This window comes from Sus scrofa, chromosome 3 (genome assembly GCF_000003025.6).
Source record: "Sus scrofa isolate TJ Tabasco breed Duroc chromosome 3, Sscrofa11.1, whole genome shotgun sequence".
NCBI lineage: Eukaryota > Metazoa > Chordata > Mammalia > Artiodactyla > Suidae > Sus > Sus scrofa.
This window is the reverse complement of record NC_010445.4, coordinates 39182866-39200305: the sequence shown is the minus strand read 5'-3', so window position 1 is coordinate 39200305 and position 17440 is coordinate 39182866. Positions and strand designations below refer to the sequence as shown.

The following is a 17440-nucleotide window of genomic DNA, read 5'->3' as shown; positions in this document are numbered from 1 at the left end:
GCTGGCAGCAACAGCTCTGATTAGACCCCTCGCTTGGGAACCTCCATATGCTGCAGGTGCGGCCCTCAAAAAGACAAAAAACAAAAACAAAAAACCTTTGGTAAACATTCTCCACTGCATGGACCCAGCAGTGGAGGGCCTGGCAGCCTGGGTTAGGTCCAAGACCCAGAGCTTCCCTGGGGGCCACAGGCCCCTCCATGTGCCCTTCCTTTGCATTAGCATATCTGGCAGCCACAGCCCCTCTCTCTCAGGCTGAATCCTTGTTAAGGACCCCAGGATTGTCCCCAGGAGGCTCAGGGAGTAGCCGGCAGGCCCCTCTCCAGCTGCCGAAGTCCTCTGCCAGCCCCACCTCTGGGAGTCCTGGACTCAGGTCCTCTTCCAACAGCCCATTCTTGAAAGCCCGATTCACAAAGACTTTAAAAATATATTTTTTTTTAAATTCAAGAACGTGCCTTCAATGGACACTTCACTTTGTCGAAGGGCTAGAATAAAAAGAGCACACAGTAGGAATTATTCATTATTTAATGATAATAACACTCCCTTGCGTGTATAATGTTTTCCAGTTTCCAGAGCAGCTGCCTGGGGCAAAAAGAGGCCCCCGGGGGGAGCCTTGGAGCCGGGACCCCTGCTCCCACCTGGAGGTCACAAGGTCTGAGGCCGAAGCCGTTGGCTGGGGGTCTGTCTGGGAGGAAGCCCCCCCAACCCTGTATAAGCACGGGAGTCCCCAGGGTCCAGCTCACACGTCCAGGTGAGAGCCAGCTGGGGCCACGAGCCCCCTTGTGACCTGTCGCGGAAACAGCACCATGGGCCCGCGGAAACTCACCAAAGGACTGTTACCACTCACTGGGGAGTTCCTCCAGGGATGGGGCCACCAGGTTGGAATGTCATGACTTCTGACAGGCAGGGGAAAGACAGCCATGGCTACCTAATAGGCAGGAGGAGATGGCAATGGACCTTTGAGGAGCCGATCACGTTCTGTTTCTTGACCTCTGTGCCAACAATAGGAGATGCCTTATAGGTGTTTGCTATATTGCACGTTTCTGTCTTAGGCCTGCTATAGTTCATAAAGATTCTGGCATAAGTTTCTTTTTAAAAAAAAAATCTGATAGGTAGGGAGAGGGAGTTAATGGAAGTCGGCTTTGCACAGTGCAAATGCCTGGGGGTGACCGAGGTGTCCAATGCAGGAATCAGGGCTGCAGAACTGCTGGATGGAGAGCTGTGGGGGCGACTTGAGGGGCCTTTAGCCCAGCTGTGTGTGCATAAGCTGTCTGGCCTGCAGGCGCCCGGCCTCCCCTTCAACTGGCCTCCCCGCACACCCACCCCGGCAGGTGATGCCGCTGTGAGCAACTGGTGGGGAGCCTGTTGACACAGGCTGTGCCATTTTAGGACATGCTCTTCTCAGGCCTGCCTTCATCTTGCACTTCCGAGACCCCAGCTGTCGCCTTGCGCTGGACTCCCATCTCTGGGAGTTGCTCCTCTATTCAGAGGCTGGGCTGTGTTCCCTCACACCTGGGAGCAAAGTCTCTCTGGACCCCTAAGCGGTCCTTGTGCTCTCAGGCTGCCCTGCCAGGGCAGGGCTGCAGGTGAGCTGAGGGGCCGGCCAAGCCCTGGTCCTGAGTGGCGTCAGCTGGCCCAAGGCCCCAGGCTGGTTGGCATTTTCCACAGGCCCCTGCCAGCACCCAGGCAGCCTGGCAGTGGCGGTGGGCACTGGCTTTCCCTCTGGCACTGGCCGAGCAGGCGCCAGGCCCGTACCTCCTGCGTGGCCCCTCCTGGCCTCCCCGCCTGCCATTTCCTGCAGGGTGAGCCGTGTGTGTGTGTGTGTGTGTGTGTGTGTGTGTGAGAGAGAGAGAGAGAGAAAGAGAGAAACTGTGAGTCTGGGTCTGTACAGGGGGTCCTCAGCTCTGCCAGGGCTGATGTAGACACGTTGGGCCCAGACTGGTGTGGGGCAGAGGGCAATGTGTCTGGGCATCTGGGGTCTGATGCTGCCTGGAGCGTGTGGATGAGTGGAGAGTGAGGGCTGTGGGCTCAGGTCCGAGGACCACTTGGCTTCAAATCCAGCCCCGTTGCTTAGTTGTCCAATCTAGGCCAAGTCCCTTCTCTCTGCCTCAGTTGCCCCATCTGTAAATGGGGTGAGAAGCAGTTCCCCCATTTTAGAGGAGAGCGAACATGCTCAGGGAAGTGGGACTCCTTCCTGCTCCCCAGCCGGAGAGCTGGTATTTGAACCCAGTCTGAATCCAGAGCCCAGGCCACTCAGCTGCCTCCATGAGGAGGCAAAGGAGCCAGTGCCTGTCACCTTGGGGTGGAGCAGGTGGCCTGGCTGGACCATCCCTGCTGACCCTGGGCTCTCATGAGTGGCAGCGGTCAGGCGCCACCTCTGAGCCCCGCCCAGCAGCCAGGAAAAGTCCAGCCTCCAGCCATGGGCAGGAGGTGGGCTCGTGGGGTGCTGTCCCAGAGCCCCGGGCTGAGGGGACCCAGCACCAACAGAGGGGCTTTGTGCAAAGGTGGGTGTGGGGGGAGGCAGGTGCCAGGGGCGTCATCGTATCGCGTGTGGGTGTGGGCTCTGGGTGCAGGCCCTTGTGTGTGGGGGGAGAGCAGAAGGGTGCAGTGTGTGGGTGGGAGGGGAGCAGGGCAGTGGGTGAGTGCAGGGGACACGCCGAGTGAGGGGGACCCAGTAAAACCCCTGCAGCCCACTGGTGGCCCACTAGGCCCTTCTAGGTGTGGGGGCTCAGAGGCCTCTCCTGGAAAGCCCCCCTCCCTGCTGTTGCGCTCTCCCCACTCTCGCCCCTCTGCACCCCGCCATGCTGCCTGTGCAGCAGGCCCAACTCCTCAGCCAGAGGTACTGGGAGGGGCTGGCCGGGTATGGGGCCTTCTGGACTAGGTTCCAGGCGTCCTGAGTCACTGCTGTCCCCAGCCAGCCCAGTGTGGTCCACAGACTCACAGGAGGAGCTGAGGGCTGGGGCCCGGACCCGCCCCCATCCCGGGGTTTCCCAGGCCTACCTCTCCTGGCCCCCAGTACTCGGCCTCTCACCAAGCCCCCTGCGCCGGGCCCAGTCCCGAGCTCATCTGCCCACGCTGAGGAGTGGAGAGGCCACCAAGCCCCGGGCACCCTCTTGCAATCTTTCCCCCTCTACACCCTGACCAGTGCCCCCCCAATTCTGTCCCCTAAGGGTAGAGTCAGTGCAGCTGGGGCAGAGCAGGAGATGGAGATGCAGCTGGGAGGCCCTTGGGCAGCAGGAGGGCCCCGGCTGAGCCTTCAGGAAACGGCGTGGACTCTCGGACAGGCTGAGCAGCGGTGACCCATCCCTGTGTGTCACCATCCCTCACGGAGGGAGGCTCAGGCCTGCACCTGCGAGCCCTGCAAAGGGCCTATGGTGTGGTCCCTGTGCTCTCTGGGGTCAGCGTCATTGTCACCTGTCTCATGTCTCCTCTGGGGGCCCCACCCCCGTGGGACACAGTGATACTGTCCGCTACACTGTTCCCTTGCCACTTGCCTCTGTAACATTCTGCCTCCTTCCAGTAACACAGTAACTCATAGTCGCCCCTGCCAGCTACGCCCACATTTCTGGGCCTGGCTCCCCCTACCCAGCTGTGTTTAGGCTAGGCCTGGGGTGCCCCCTGCCCCTCACCAGCTGCCGGGGGGAGCAGCTGAGCCCTCCAGGCCTGGCGCCAGGGCCTCGGTCCCTGACAGGGGTGGAGGAGCCTTGGGGGGCTAGGTGGGGGCCTGTCCCAGCTGTCAGCACCCATGATGGATGAGGGGTGGGACAGGGAAGAGGCCAGGGGCTGGACTCCTCCCGAGGAGGGAGGTAGGGGCTGGCCCCCTGGGGTCTGCAGCCGAGCCTCTGCGACTCACAGCAGGGGGCAGGGGGCTGGATGAGGGCCCCCACCCACCAGGAGTGTTTAAAAGCCCAAAGGGTGCATACCCTCCCACCCTGCCAGCATCATGGGCACCAGGTCCTTCCCCGTGGCCCTTTTTCTGCTCTGCCTGACTTCTGAAAGCCTGCAAGGGGGTGAGAGCCGGCGGCAGGGCTGCTGGCGGGTCTGGGCAGCTGAGGTTGGGCCAGGTGCTGGGGCTCCGGAGACAGGGAGGGGAGGGTCTGTGAGGTCTGGGCCGGGCAGGGTTTGGGGGAGGCTGGGGTTTAGATGCCTGGGTCCGGCCTCTGCCCTGAGTCAGCACCCCCTACCATCCCTAGGGCTGCCTCCACCATCTGCCGGCCTAGGGAAGGGTGAGTAGAATCTCCCGGCTCAGTAGTCAAGGAGGGCCTGGTCTCTCCTTCACAGGGGTCTGGGAGACCTCTGGGGGTGGGCCCCCCCATGTTCCCTGCTCTGCGATCCACATGAGGGGCCCAGGAGAACGCAGGTCTTCCTGGCAGGCCCGCTTGTTCACGGTCAGCTCAAGTGTGAGGCGTGCAGACACCCTGCGCCCTGGAACAGAGCTGGGGCAGAATCACAACTCTGGATGTAGGAAGGGGCCTGGAGCCTGGCCTCGAATGGGGGGCAGGTTGTGACAGGAAAGGCGAAGGACATCACTGGCAGTGAGATGGGCAAGACCTGGGGTGGGACAGCAACGCGAGGAGGCCCGCTGGGACTGGGTGTCCCAGAGGGTCTTCCCTGGGGGAAGCGGAGACCTGACACCTAAGCTGCCCCAGCACTTTCCAGGAAGGGAGAGCTTCAAAGACCCTGCAAAGCGGAAGTAAGAATGGAGGCGAGGGGTGCATCCGCCCCCGGAATGGGGTGCAGGGGGAGCCACCCCCAGGGGAACAGCCCAGACACCACCCTCCACACCAGGGTTGCTTCGGCTTCTGCAGCCCCTGCCACCAGCCTGCTCGCCCGGCCCTGCCCTGCCCAAGAAAAGCTGAGGCCCAGGGAGGGGAGCATCCAGACTGGTGCTGCCGCTGGATAAGTGCCCCCCCTTCCTGACCCCACAGGTTTAGGAGGCTCCATTGGCTACCGATCAGGTAAAGTGGGCTGAGGGGTGCGCAGGCGGGGCAGCTGTGTCCTCAGAATGGGAGCCGGGCACCCCAGCTCCTGGCCCCTCCTGCCCCCCATGTTCAACTTTGTTCAACTTCCCATTTCCCCCACAGGCTACGGCCCCCCCAGTGGTCTAGGAGCAGGTAAGGGGCCCTTCCTGCAGGCCTCGTCCCTTCCCTTCTGCACACCCCTGTCCCCAGGAGCCCAGCCCACCCATGTGTCCCGCCTGGGGATACAGCCCTTTGCCATCCCTGCTTATTCCCCACCCTGCCCACCAAGCTCAGCTCACTTCCAGCAGAGCACCTGGGGGCAGAAGGGGGGAAGGCGGGGGCGGGGGTGCCCAGGACCCAAGTGGAGTTCGCAGAGGGCCCCTCGGCTCAGAAGGGCTGTGGGGTGGAGGTGTCCTGTGTCTCTCACCTGATCACTGGGTCCCCCCAGGCTTCCAGGAGGAGGTTAAACCTCAGCAGGTGGACCCTAGCTCTCTGTCTCCCCATCTTTTCTCATGCACCCTCACCTCAGGGTTCAGGAATGGGTGCTGGCTGGGCTCCCAGCCCGGTGAGGGGGGGGTCTGGGCATTGCTCCTCCCCCTCCCCCCCAGGCCTCCAAAGTAGGGGCAGGGTTGGTGAATGAATCTGGGGACGGAGACAGAGAGGGAGCCTTCACGTTTGCCATTTCTGGTGGAGTCCTGCACCCCCACCCCAAACCTACTCTCCCCCCAGGCCCTCCAGCCCAAAATGGCTACAGCACAGGTAGAGGTGGGGCCGGGATTCTGGGGGCCCCTGGAAGGGGTCTCCTGAGACCTGCACCTGACCCCCTTCTCCTTCGCAGGCCTTGGAGGGAGTGTGAAGCCCCAGAGGCCAGGTGAGCTCTCCCCACCTGCCTCCCCAGCTCTGTGCCCCTCCCCTCCCCCATCTCTCCATCACCCCGCCCTGAGCCTCTGCCCTGTCTCCCCAGGGTTTAGGCCTGGCATTGGGCTGGGAGTCAGGGCCTTTCCAGGAGCTGCAGCCCAGCCAGGTGAGGCGGGAGGAAAGGGAAGGCTGTGCCCATGGGGGAGGGTCTTCTCCCAGGCTCCCCCAGGGCAGACCTGGTCACTCGTTGGGTAAGGGCTCCTGTTGTCTGGTTTGGGGAGCAGAGAACAAGGGTGCCCCTGCCTCACCCCCAGCCCAGCTAGGAGCCCCAGTACCTCCCACCCAAGCCTTTAGCTCAGCGCAGCTCTGGTGCCCCAGGAAGAGGCATGGCCCCTGTCTCGTGCATGGCTCTCCCCAGGTTTGGGAGGGGGGCTGAAACCCCAGGGGCCAAGTGAGACCGGCTTTGCGACCACCCCTCTGTCCACCGGCCATCTACCTGTCCTTGGAGCCCCACCCCACCCCCAGCTTCCTCCTGGCTCTCTCTCCCCAGGATACGGAAATGGGCTGGGAGCTGCCACCTTCCCGCAGCTGGGAGCCCAGCCGGGAGCCCAGCCAGGTGAGGGCATTGGCTCCTCCCTGTGGTCCAGGAAGGGGAGGGAGTGAGCGGGCTGGAACCCGGAACCCGTGGCAATGGTGGTGGGGAAGGTGTGTTCTGGGGGGAGGGCAGGGTCTCAGGCTCTCAGTGTCAACCCAGGCCTGGGAGGGGGCATGAACCCTCCAAAGCCAGGTGAGCCCGGCACTGGCTGCATCTTGGCACTGTCCCCTCCCATTTCTATCCCAGCCCCACCTGTGTCCCCAGGGTTTGGGAGCAGAAATGGTTTCGGTGTTGCCTTTCCTGGGGCAGGAGCACTGCCAGGTGAGGGGGGCAGGGGCAGGGGCTGCAGGGAGGGGCGGGCAGCGAGGACTCAGGGTCACATTCTTAGAGGAGAGGCTGGTGGGGTCACTGACCTACCTCTAGGGCTGGGAGGGGCGTGGAACCCTGGAAGCCACGTGCAGGGAGTGAGGCCCTCTCTCCATGTCCCCAGCCCTGCCACTGTGCTGCCTTCTCAGGGACCACTCCCTTCATTCAGCTGCGCTGCCTTGCCTCTGGCTTGAGCTGTGGTCTCTGGTCTCGGGGAGGGTCTTGCACATTCCAGGCCTTTCCCAGGGCGTGCTCCCTGAGAACTGCTGGGGGGAACCAAAGGTTGTGGGGTGAGGACACCACAGGGGGTGTGAGCTCAGCCAGCACAGCCCAGACCCCACGCTGGCCCGGCCACTGGCCACACTGCTCAGAATGGCCTGGGGCCAAGGAGGGGTGGGGCAGTGAGCGCTGGGGCTGCGAGCTTGGGTCTGGGGCTCAAAGGAGCTCCAGGCGCCTTCACCTGGTCCCTGTCTCTTGCTCAGGAATTGCCGGGAGTGTGAAACCTCCAAAGCCGGGTGAGCCCTTTCTCGTCCCAGGTCCCTGTCCTCCTCCTCCATCGCCCCCCCTCCCCTGTCCCCTGACTGCCCCCTGCTCTGTGCCCAGGATTCAGCAACAGGAATGGGATGGGAGCTGGGGCCCTCCCAGGAGCTGGAGCCCAGCAAGGTGAGGGCCGCCAGGCCAGGCTGGCTTCCAGGAAGGAGGGAGTGGGAAGAGGGCAGGAAATCGGTCTCTTGGGGAAGGATGGGGGCTGGGAGGGGTCTGCCTGCCTGTGGCTTGGTTCTCAGCCTCTCCCAGGCTTGGGAGGGGCCATGACACCTGAAACCCTGTCTGTCTGTCCCATCTGTCTTGACTGTCCCTGCCCATCCCTGTCGTTGTCGCTACCCCAAGTCCACTGCTCACAGACGGCCTTTCCTCCCCAGGACCCAGCATTGGCGATGGCCTGGGGGCCCAGCCAGGTGAGGGTGGCTGCACGCGCGCAGGCTGGGGGGAGGGGTGGTCCAGCCAGCCACGCTCTGGGGGGGCCTCTGAGGGCCTCTTTCATTCCATCCACTTTCCCCGGTGCCTACCCCAAGCCAGAACTTGGCTGGGCACTGCAGAGCCTGTGCTGGTCATCCCCAACCAGGCCCAGTCCACCAGCCAGGAACCACGGGTGCCACTGCAGGCTGTGGGCAGGACTGGCAGGGGTCCACCAGAGGTGGAAGGCCAGAGGGCATAGCCTGAGGCTCAAGGCCTGGGGAGGGCTTTAACCTGGTAGTGGGACACACTTTGGGATTTTAAGCAGAGAGCGACAGGCCTTGTTGGCAGGAGAGAAACCCTTGGCTCCCAGAGCAGGTGGGGGTTGGAGAACCTGGGGAGAAGCTGGATGGCACTCCCAGGACTGGCAGCCAGGGTGGGGGCAGGAGAAGCGCAGCTGTTAAGACCCCAGGGAGTCTTCTGGGTGGGCCCAAAGGACCGAAGCCAGAGGAAGGCTGGATCTGAGGGTGCAGTCTCTCAGCTGCCTGGGTCTCCCCAGCCCTTCCCCCGTCACAGGCCCCCACAGGGACCACCGCCCCTTTGGCGAGTCGGGCCAGGCTGCATGGAGGGATGCGAGAGGGCCAGGAGAGGCCGGGGCACATCCCGTTTCAGTGCCATCCCCCTTCCCTGTTACCCTCCAAACAGATGTCACAGCTCAGAATAGCCTTGGACCAGGTAGAGGGCGTGGGGCCAAGTTTGCGGGGGAGGCCCAGAGATGGGGGCTCCTGGGTCCCTTACCTGCTGTCTCTCTGCAGGCTTTGGAGCCGGAGGAAGACTCCAGGCGCCAGGTGCGCACGCTCTGCTCTGTCTGTCTGTCCATCCGTCATCCCTGTGTCTGTGCCCTTCTCGGGTCCCAGCTCTCTCCTCAGGCCTCTCACTCTGTCTCCCCAGGGTTCGGGACCGAGAACGGAGCCCAGCCAGGTGAGGCCCGGCTCTGGGGCGGCGCACGGAGGGGTGCTGATGCGGGGCCGAACCCAGCTCTGAGGGTCCAGGTGCCCTGGCTGGACCGTCCCCTTCTCTTCCGCAGGCCTTGGAGGACCCAAAGCTGGGAAGCCAGGTGAGACCCGCTCTCCCACCTGATCGCACAACAAACAGTCGTTCAACAAACATGCCCAGGCCAGCCAGGTGCTGGAGGCAGGCCCTTCCAGAGCCTGGCCAGCAGGGGGAGGCAGATAGGAGAGGAGTGTGAACGCAACAGGGCACATTTTGGGGAGGAGACAGGGGCGAGGGACCACTGGGCATGGCCCACTGAAAAATCCTGAGCCAGGGCATCGAGAGGCCCAGAAAGAGTGCAGCTCTGGGAACGACAGCCCGGGCCAAGGTGGCAGGAGCCCATGAGGAGGCTGCCTTCCCGGTGAGCTAGCATGGGGAGTGGTGGCGACAAGACCCAGGCGCTGGGTGTGGCATTCAGGCCTCAGGGAGGCTGGGCCCCAGGAGGAGGTCTAGGCCCTAGGCCCCGGCTCGGTGTGGTGTGGGGTGTGGTGGGCGTGGAGCTAAAGGGCCACACTTTGGGGCCTCAGAGAGGCCCCAGCCAGAGCCCCCTCTCCTTCCCTCAGGTTCTGCAACTGAAAATGGCTACGGACCAGGTAGGGGCAGGCCTGCCCGGAGATTCTGGGGGGGCCCAGAGACAGGGCCTGGGGCCCTCACCTGCTTGCTGTCTCTCCAGACTTTGGAGCAGACGTGAAACCCCAGACACCAGGTGAGCCTGTCCCCGCCCCTGCTGGCCTTTCTCCACCGCCCTGATGCTAAGCCTCCCCCCCAACTCACACATCCTGCCCCCCAGGATTTGGGAATGGCAACGGGCAGGGAGCCCAGCCAGGTGAGATGTGGGCTCTGGGCAGGGGCTCACCCCCCACCCCTGGGCGTCCTCTCCCTTCGCCCTCCAGGCCTTTGAGGTGCAGGCCTGGCGAGGGATTAAGGGGGCTGCAAGAGCTCAAGGACCCCTGGGTTGGACCCGCTCTGTAGGCCCCGAGGCTAGCCCCTCCCCCACCTTAACGCCAGCTCACCCCTCCCTCCCCCACAGGCCCCCCAGCTCAGAACAGCTATGGAGCAGGTACCCAGGGCTCGGGAGACACTGGAGTCAGGATGCTGGGGTTCTGGGGAGGCTCCGAGATGGGGGTTCTGGGTCCCCCACCTGTGGCTCATTCTGTCCAGGCTCTGGAGGAGGTGTCGAAACCCCGGGTGTGCATCTCACTCCTGCCCAAGTCTCTGTCCCCCCCAGTCTGCAGTCCCTTCCTCTGTCACCTCCATCTCCATCTCTCCCCCAGGATTTGGGAACGGGCTGGGAGCCCAGTCAGGTGAGAAGGGTGAGGTCTGGAGGGCCCTCTGCTTCCCCGGACCTAGAAAGGGCCAGAAACCCCAACGGCCAGATGAGAAGAGGCCTGTCTGTGTCCTCGCCCCCAACACCTGACTCTGAGAGGCACCGCCTGCTTCATGAGAGAGGAGTGTCTGGGGGGCCCGAGGGGCCCTAGGGAGAGGCATAGAGGGGAACAACCGACCCGGTGGTGGCCTCCTCCCGCCCCACAGCCAGCCTTCTCCCCGCTTCTCCCCTCAGGCTCTGCAGCTGAAAATGGCTACGGACCAGGTAGGGGCAGGCCTGCCTGGAGATTCTGGGGGTGCCCAGAGATGGGGCCCAGGCCCTCACTGCTCTCTGTCCTTCACCAGGCTTTGCAGCAGGCCTGAAACCCCAGAAGCCAGGTGAGCCCTGCCCTAGCTGCCTCCCCCAAACCCTGAGCTGCCCCTCCCCCCTTCATGCCCCACCTCCATCTGTCCCCCCAGGATTCGGGACCAGCAACGGACTGGGAGCCCAGCCAGGTGAGGCGTGGGCTCTGGGCAGGGGTCCGCCCCTGGGCGTCCTCTACCTTCGCCCTCCAGGCCTTCGAGGGGCAGGCAGGGTGAAGGATTAAGAGGGGCTGGGGGCGGCTCCAGGAGCCGTGGGTTCTGACTTGGCTGTGTGGGGGGACTGCAAATCCTTCCCCCACCTAAGCCAGGGCCCCCCTCCCTCCTCACAGGCCCCCCAGCTCAGAGGGGCTCGGAAGCTGGTACCCAGGGGAGCTGGTACGCAGGGCGGGAGAGCTAGAGGCTGGGAGGGGAGAGGGGAGGGGGCGACCCGCCGGGAGCCTCTCTCTCCCACCCCCGCAGGCCCTGAGGTTCCCACTGGCTCCGGACCAGGGGGGGGCCGTGTGGGGGGCGGGCGGAGGCCGGAGGAGACGCCCAGGGGTGGGGCATGGGTCCCTCACCCGCTCTCACCGCCTCTCCAGGCTTTGGTGAGGCCGCGAAGCCTCAGAGGCCAGGTAAACCCCTTCTCCCCACCCGGCCCGTGGGAGTTGTAAGAAAGGCACGTTTCACCCGCCTCAGCGTCCCGGCACAGCGCTCCGGAAAGCCTTGGAATTTCCAAAGCGTGTCTTTTGTTATGTTGATGAGGCGGCTCCTGGGGAACCCGCTGGCCGGCGGGGGCCGGTTGCCGGGGGAAACGGCCACGTGATCAGAGGGCTGGGGCTTCCAGGGAGCGGAGAGGGGCTGGAGGTCCCGCGCCCGAGGCCGAGGGTTTAGTCAATTTTGCCCGCGTAGTGAAGCCAACCAGTGGGGTTTGGGGAGCCGCCGGGCTGGTGCGGGACGGTGGCGCCGTCGGTGCGGGAAGCTCCCTGTGCCTTCCCACGTGCGCTGCCCCTTGCATCTCTGCCCTCCGGCTGCTCCCCAGGTCCCCCCTTTTATAATTAACCTATAATCTAGTAAGTAAAATGCCTCCCGATTTCCATGAGCCGCTCTAGCAAATTAACGGACCCCAAAGAGGGGGTTGTGGGAATCTCTGATATGTAGCCCGTTGGGCGGAAGCACAGGTGACAACGTAGACTGGAAATTGGTGCCTGAAGTGGGGGCGGGGGAGGGGAGCAGCCTTGTGGGGCTAAGCCCCTAACCTGCGGGATCGGATGCTGTCTCCAGGCAGAGAGTCAGGCTTGAGTTAAATGAGACACCCAGACGGGTCTGCCAATAGGGGTGGCAGAAGGAAACCACCCCCTACATCGCAATGAGAGCTTCCTGGTGGCCTAGTGGTTAAAGATCTGGCATTGTTGCTGCTGTGGCTCAGGTCGCTGCTGTGGTGTAGGTTTCAGTCCCTGGCCCGGGAATTTTTATTTATTTATTTAATTTAAAATTTGTTTGTTTGTTTGTTTTAAGGCCCCACCCACGGCATACAGAAGTTCCCAGGCTAGGGGTCGAGTCAGAGCTGTAGCCCCCAGCCTAGGCCACAGCCACAGCAACTCGGGAACCGAGCTGCATCTGAGACCTACGCCACAGTTCACGGCAATACTGGATCCTTAACCCACTGAGCAAGGCCAGGGATCAAACCCACATCTTCATGGATACTAGTCGTGTTCGTTAAACACAGAGCCACGACGGGAGCTCTGCGGCCCCAGAATTTTTATATGTACGGGTGCAGCCCAAAAAACCCCAAAGAGTTGGAGCCCCCACTTCTCTCTACCCTTAGAAACTCCCCCAACCTGTTCCTCCTCCTAACCCCCACCCACTGGCTCCCCAGTTTAAGGAATGGGCTGGGAACCGGAACCGGAATCTGGTAAGGGAGGCGGGGTCAGGCCCTGGAGTACCGGGAGGCCTGGCGGGGGAGAGGGCCCGGGGCTCAATTGTCCTGGGAAGAGAAGCGGCAGGGTGGGGTCCACTGGTCAGCCTCTGTCACCCCTCAGGCCTGGCAGGGATCTTGAGCCCTCAGAAGTCAGGGGAGTCCATCCCTGCCCCTCTCTGCCCACCCCCAAGCCTCCCTCACACCCCAGTCCCTGCCCTCATGCCTGCATACCCTTCCTCCCAGGCAGGGAGTGGGCTGCAGGGGGCAGCAGGTGGATTGAGGAGGGAGAGCGGACTCAGTCCAGGGAAGGGGCTGCTCGGGTCTGAAGCGGTCTCTCTGCCTCCCCTGCAGGTCTGGGAGGGGGTTTGAAGCCGCAGAAGCCAGGTGAGCCAGGCGCACAGCCCTGCTTTGCCCTCCAGGATAAGGCAGTGGACATGGGCGGCGGGGGTGGGTGGGGCGGCCCGGCGAGGGGCGGGAGGACAGAGGGAAAGGTGAGGGGTGTTGCTGGAAGGTTGGGGGACCAGGTGGGCCACAGCAGGTGGCAGGGTCACCTCGTCCCGGAGCAGACTGTGGCCTGTGGGAGCTGGGCTTTCTGGGGCCCTGCCAGCATCCTTCCTTGGAAGCTGTATCTGCCCTAGAAGCTTCCATGGCTGGTGCCAGGGCTTGGCCAGGTGGAGGCCGGGAGGGCAGCCTGGGGTGGGCACTGGCCTGGGCTCACTGCCCCCTGCCTTCCTCCCCATATAGGTCCCTGCAGTGGTAGGGTCCCTCCACTGCTTCTTGCCAGGCCTCCCACTCCGGGGGTCCCTTCTGAGAAAGAGGGTGGCTGGGGCCTGAAATCCCAGCCCCCTCCCCCAGTGCAGGACGGCAATTTCCCAGGTCAGTGCGCACTGGGGGGCCTGAGGGGCCCAGGAGGGGCTGGGCCGGGCCGGGCTTCTCAGAAGTCCCCATGCCTGCTCTCCAGCTGAAGTGGAGGCTTGTCACACAGCAAGTCAGCCGAGGAATAGCCTGAACTCTGGCCCTGAGACCCCATGTGGCCCCCCAGTATGACAACTCCCTCAGCCCCTTCCCCGGTGGCCGTCTGCAGTGCTCCCAGCCCCCACCCTGGACTCACTCCTGTCCTGGCTTTCCTTCTAGTACCTTCTCCAGCCATCCAGTGGGGACCGAAGCCTCCGAAAGCGGGTATGAGTTAGTCTGCCTGACCCCCCACCACATCAGGGTCACTCCTCCATCTCCCTTGTCCCCCAGGCTGTCTCAGGTGTTCAGGCACCTTAAGACCAGGAAGTCCCTCTCGGAGTCTACCCTTGTTCTCTCTTGCTTCTTTCTTGCCTCCTTTATTCTGGTTCCATTCCCTGCAGACAGGGAGAGTTCCTTCCTCCTTAGAGAACCTAAGGTCCAGACTGGGCCTGCAAGGAGCTGGGGAGAGTCTGGGTCCTCCCCAGGGATCTGCATTTTCCTCACAGGGTACCAGCCTGCGCTCGGCTACAGACCAGGAGTGGAACTGGGTGAGGAGGCCCTCTGCCTGCGTCCTCCCTTTCCCCTCCTCCCCTCCCCTCTTCCTCCCCTCCCCTCCCTGTCCTCCCCCAGCCCAGGAAGCACAGAGGCAAACCGAGCTCTCCGACCCCTGTGTCTTCTCCCCCAGGCTTCAGCGGTGGCTTTAAGCCCCAGAAAGTCGGTGAGCCCCCCGGACCCCCACCTTGGGCACGAGCTGCAGCTCCCTCAGGACGAGCCCTCTGTGTGTGTCTGTCTGTCCTCTGTGTGTGTGTGTGTGTGTGTGTGTGTGTGTGTGTGTCTGTCTGTCTGTCCGTATTCCCCCAGCACTTATGTACTGTGCCCTCGGCCACCGTGGTGGCCAGAGTCGGTGGGATCCTGCCCCAGGCGAGGGTAGTGACAGACTGAGGCAGGTGGAAAGGGACATGCCCAGCGGGAGTCCAGGACGGCTTCCGGAAGGTGGGGCACCGGGTGAGCTGGCCGATGGTAGGGAATGAGGGGCTCCTCTCCAGGTTGCCTCTGAGTCTGTCTGTCTGGTCCTCCCCGTTTCGTGCCCTGTCTGTGAGCAGGTTACCCTGGCCCCACCCTCAGTGCTGCCCCCACCCCGACCAGCCCCTCTCCCGCAGGTTTTGGTTACAGGAATGGTGCTCTGGGAGCTGGGCTCTTCCTGGAAGCCCGCCCACAGCCAGGTGCCTGGGGTGCTGGGTGGGCCGGGCTGGGGGCCCTGGGCTCATGGGCTGCTCTTGCCTCTGACTTTCTCTTTCCTCCTCCAGGGTTCCCTGGGGCTGATGGCTTTAGGAATGGTGAGTTGGACCCAGGGGACAGGGTGCAGGGGGCGAGGGGAAGGGATATGCAGGGGCTGGGCAGGCGTCACCTGGGTCTCTTACAGGGTTCAGGGGGGAGGAAGCACTGGTGCACCCCGAAGTGGCAGCTCCAGCCCCTGAAGGAAATGGTAAGAAACGTTTAGGGAGCAGAGTGGACCTGAGCCAGGGTGGTGGGGCCAGGCCCTGTGGGTGAGGGGCTCTGAGACCCCAGAAAGATGGGGCTTCCTGAACCTCCTGCTGCTGTCAGCAGGGGTTTCCCAAGCCAGCTCTGCTCCTTCAGGTCAGGCCAGGGCCCTGAGGGGCTCTCCCTGGCCCTCCCTGCACTCCTGGGGGGCTGCCCTGAAGGCCAGATATGGAGCTGGAAATGCACTTCCAGAGGTCCAGAGCCAGCCAGGTAATGGGGTGTGTGGGAGAGTGTTGTTGGGCGTTGGGTGGCCGTGGGAAATGGGTCCTGGGCCCTGGGTGCAGCCGAACCGCCCCCCTTCCAGCCCTGCAGAGCTGGAGAGAGTAGGATGGGTCCGGGGCATAGGCGGGAAGGACAGGGCTGGCAAACAGGCGGCAGAGCAGGGGCCCCTGAGTGAGAGCCCAAGTGCTGGACGAGCCGGGGATGCCCCGGAAGGAGGGCTGCGGGGACACAGTGCTCTCACCTGTCCTCCCACCAGGGCCCTATGGGCAGCCAAGGCCACAGGTGGGCCCTGGGCCCTTCGGTGAGTGGGGGTCTCCCAGGGCCTAGAGTAAAGCTGGGGTGGGCAGGACTCCAAAGTCCTGGGGTGCCCTGGGTGCCCTGGCTTGTCTGGGTGCCTTAGGGGGCCCTGGGGTGAAGAGAGGCAGCTGTGGCCCACTGGGAGGTGGCTGTGGAGGTGAGAGGGAACACGGGGCTCCTGTCCCCCACTCACCCTGGGCCACCTTGTCACCCCAGCTCCTGGGAGGGGTATCAGGCCCTCAGGCCCCCTGTAGGTGTCTGCTGGGCGACTGGCCTCAGAGACCAGAGGCGGGAGAGGGTTCACGGCCCTCAGGAAGTGAGGAGGGGCCGGAGCTCACCAGGGCTCTGCTCTGCCTCTTCCCAGGACGCTGCCCTCTCGGGAAGTGCTGAGCTCCGCTGAGATCCACGGCCTGTCCTGAAGGCCTGTGTTGGAGCCTGGTCAGCTAGGCAAGACTGGCCGTACCCTGGGGCTCAGTCTCTGGCCTGGGGGCTCCCGTGGCTGGAAGTGTCAATAAAGGCAGTGAGCTTCCCTGTCTGTCCCTGTGTGCTGCGTGGGGGGACCCCTTGGCGGAGCCCCCTGTTCATTCATTCAATAAACATCAGTACAGCCCTGTGCCCGGCAGGTGGGAGACATGTGAGAACAGAACGAACTCAGGCCTGCCCTTCGGGGAGGGGGTGTCATGTCACAGTCGAGTGATGGGTTCGTGTCCAAGTTGGTGGATTTGTGCACTCTTCACATTTTAGTTCCTAATTAACTTACGAAAGGTGTCCAACTAATATCTTTTTTTTTTTTTTTTTTCAATTTTTGGCCACCCTCCAGCATATGGAGGTCCTGGGCTGGGGATCAGATCCAAGCCACAGTCGTGACCTGTGCCACAACTGTGGCAAAACACTAGGATCCTTAACCCACTGTGCCAGGCTGGGGATGGAACCTGTGACCCAATGCTCCCAAGAAGCTGCTGATCCTGATCCCAGTGGTGACACAGCAGGAACTCCTAAAATCGCGTTTTCCTTAAGCCTTTATGCTTGTTTCTGGACATCACTGTATTGATACATCTTATAATTTGGATGTAAAACTCACTTTCACATTCTTTGATTAATACTCAATTAGATTATAAATTTGACAGATCAGCTTCTCCCTAAATATTTAGCATGCTTTACAAGTGTGATTAACTCAATTCCCTTAGACATTTCAAATAATTACACACATAATCTACTTGATCTCTTAACAGGTAGGGGTGTGCGGGGGTGCAAATCCTACCAGCAACTTCTTAAGCACTTAAGGGATTCTTGGAAACGAATAAATCAGACATTTAATGTCTCAGATTACTGAATACTTTCAAACATCTTAGAAAGCCAGATAGTACCCCCAGTATCAGTAATCAGTGCTACTGGATTGCTTCGTTTTGTCATCCTATGATTACAAATTTACTCATCCAAGAGTTCCTGTCGTGGCATAGCAGAAACAAATCCGACTAGGAACCATGAGGTTGCGGGTTCAATCCCTGGCCTCTCTCAGTGGGTTAAGGATCTGGCATTGCCGTGAGCTGTGGTGTAGGTGGCAGATGGGGCTGGGATCTCGCGTTGCTGTAGCTCTGGCGTAGGCTGATGGCCACAGCTCCGGTTAGACCCCTAGCCTGGGAACCTCCATATGCCACAGGTGCGGCCCTTTAAAAAAAAAAACAAAAAAACCCCAAAACAAATTTATTCATCCAAAAATATTGAAGCAAACTATTCTCCTAGCCTGGGTCCAGAATGGAGGTTGCATAATTAGGGATTGACCTGCTATTCTGAACTTTGACCCAGGACATGGCTAGTCCAAGTCTTTGAACCTCTGTTCTGAGCCTTGCCTTCCCAGGCCCACACCTCTTGCCGTCTGATGAAGTTTTGACTTGACTGGAGAATTTGAGCAGAATAGGGTTGACAAGATTTGGCACCCTACAAGGAACTCAGCTTGTCTTTCTGTGGTCTGATTTAAGATAACTTATGTGTAGACCAAACCTTACTGCAGTACCCCCCACAAGGTTTTGGGTTGATCAACTTCTAGGAGATTGT

At 62.1% G+C, this 17440-nt stretch overlaps 1 protein-coding gene across 19 annotated transcripts; it reads left to right on the top strand.

Annotated features, from left to right (window-relative positions):
* LOC100737121 (elastin-like) lies at positions 10-15914 on the top strand. 19 transcript variants are annotated; one of them, XM_021086718.1, is made up of 32 exons: positions 10-748; positions 4191-4223; positions 4926-4955; positions 5082-5111; positions 5797-5829; positions 5923-5982; positions 6367-6432; positions 6658-6732; positions 7260-7292; positions 7381-7440; positions 7698-7733; positions 8547-8579; positions 8683-8712; positions 8819-8848; positions 9348-9377; positions 9458-9490; positions 9575-9610; positions 9815-9844; positions 10059-10088; positions 10346-10375; positions 10456-10488; positions 10570-10605; positions 12722-12754; positions 13115-13246; positions 13505-13549; positions 13726-13872; positions 14010-14042; positions 14485-14547; positions 14632-14661; positions 14748-14810; positions 14933-15076; positions 15750-15914. In XM_021086718.1, the coding sequence occupies exons 1-32, from the start codon at positions 553-555 to the stop codon at positions 15773-15775; spliced, it is 1719 nt and encodes a 572-aa protein (XP_020942377.1). In that variant the 5' UTR covers positions 10-552; the 3' UTR covers positions 15776-15914. The 19 variants fall into 19 exon arrangements, with proteins under 19 accessions (XP_020942377.1, XP_020942380.1, XP_020942373.1 ...); XM_021086721.1 differs by lacking the exon at positions 4191-4223; XM_021086714.1 differs by having other exon boundaries at positions 609-4223; positions 6676-6732.

Coding starts and splice junctions, on each gene's coding strand:
- LOC100737121 (XM_021086713.1), top strand. CDS start 3,941: ATGGGCACCAGGTCCTTCCCCGTGGCCCTTTTTCTGCTCTGCCTGACT. Junction 13,873..14,009: donor CAGACCAGGAGTGGAACTGG/GTGAGGAGGCCC, acceptor CTTCTCCCCCAG/GCTTCAGCGGTGGCTTTAAG. Junction 14,662..14,747: donor GGCTGATGGCTTTAGGAATG/GTGAGTTGGACC, acceptor GGTCTCTTACAG/GGTTCAGGGGGGAGGAAGCA.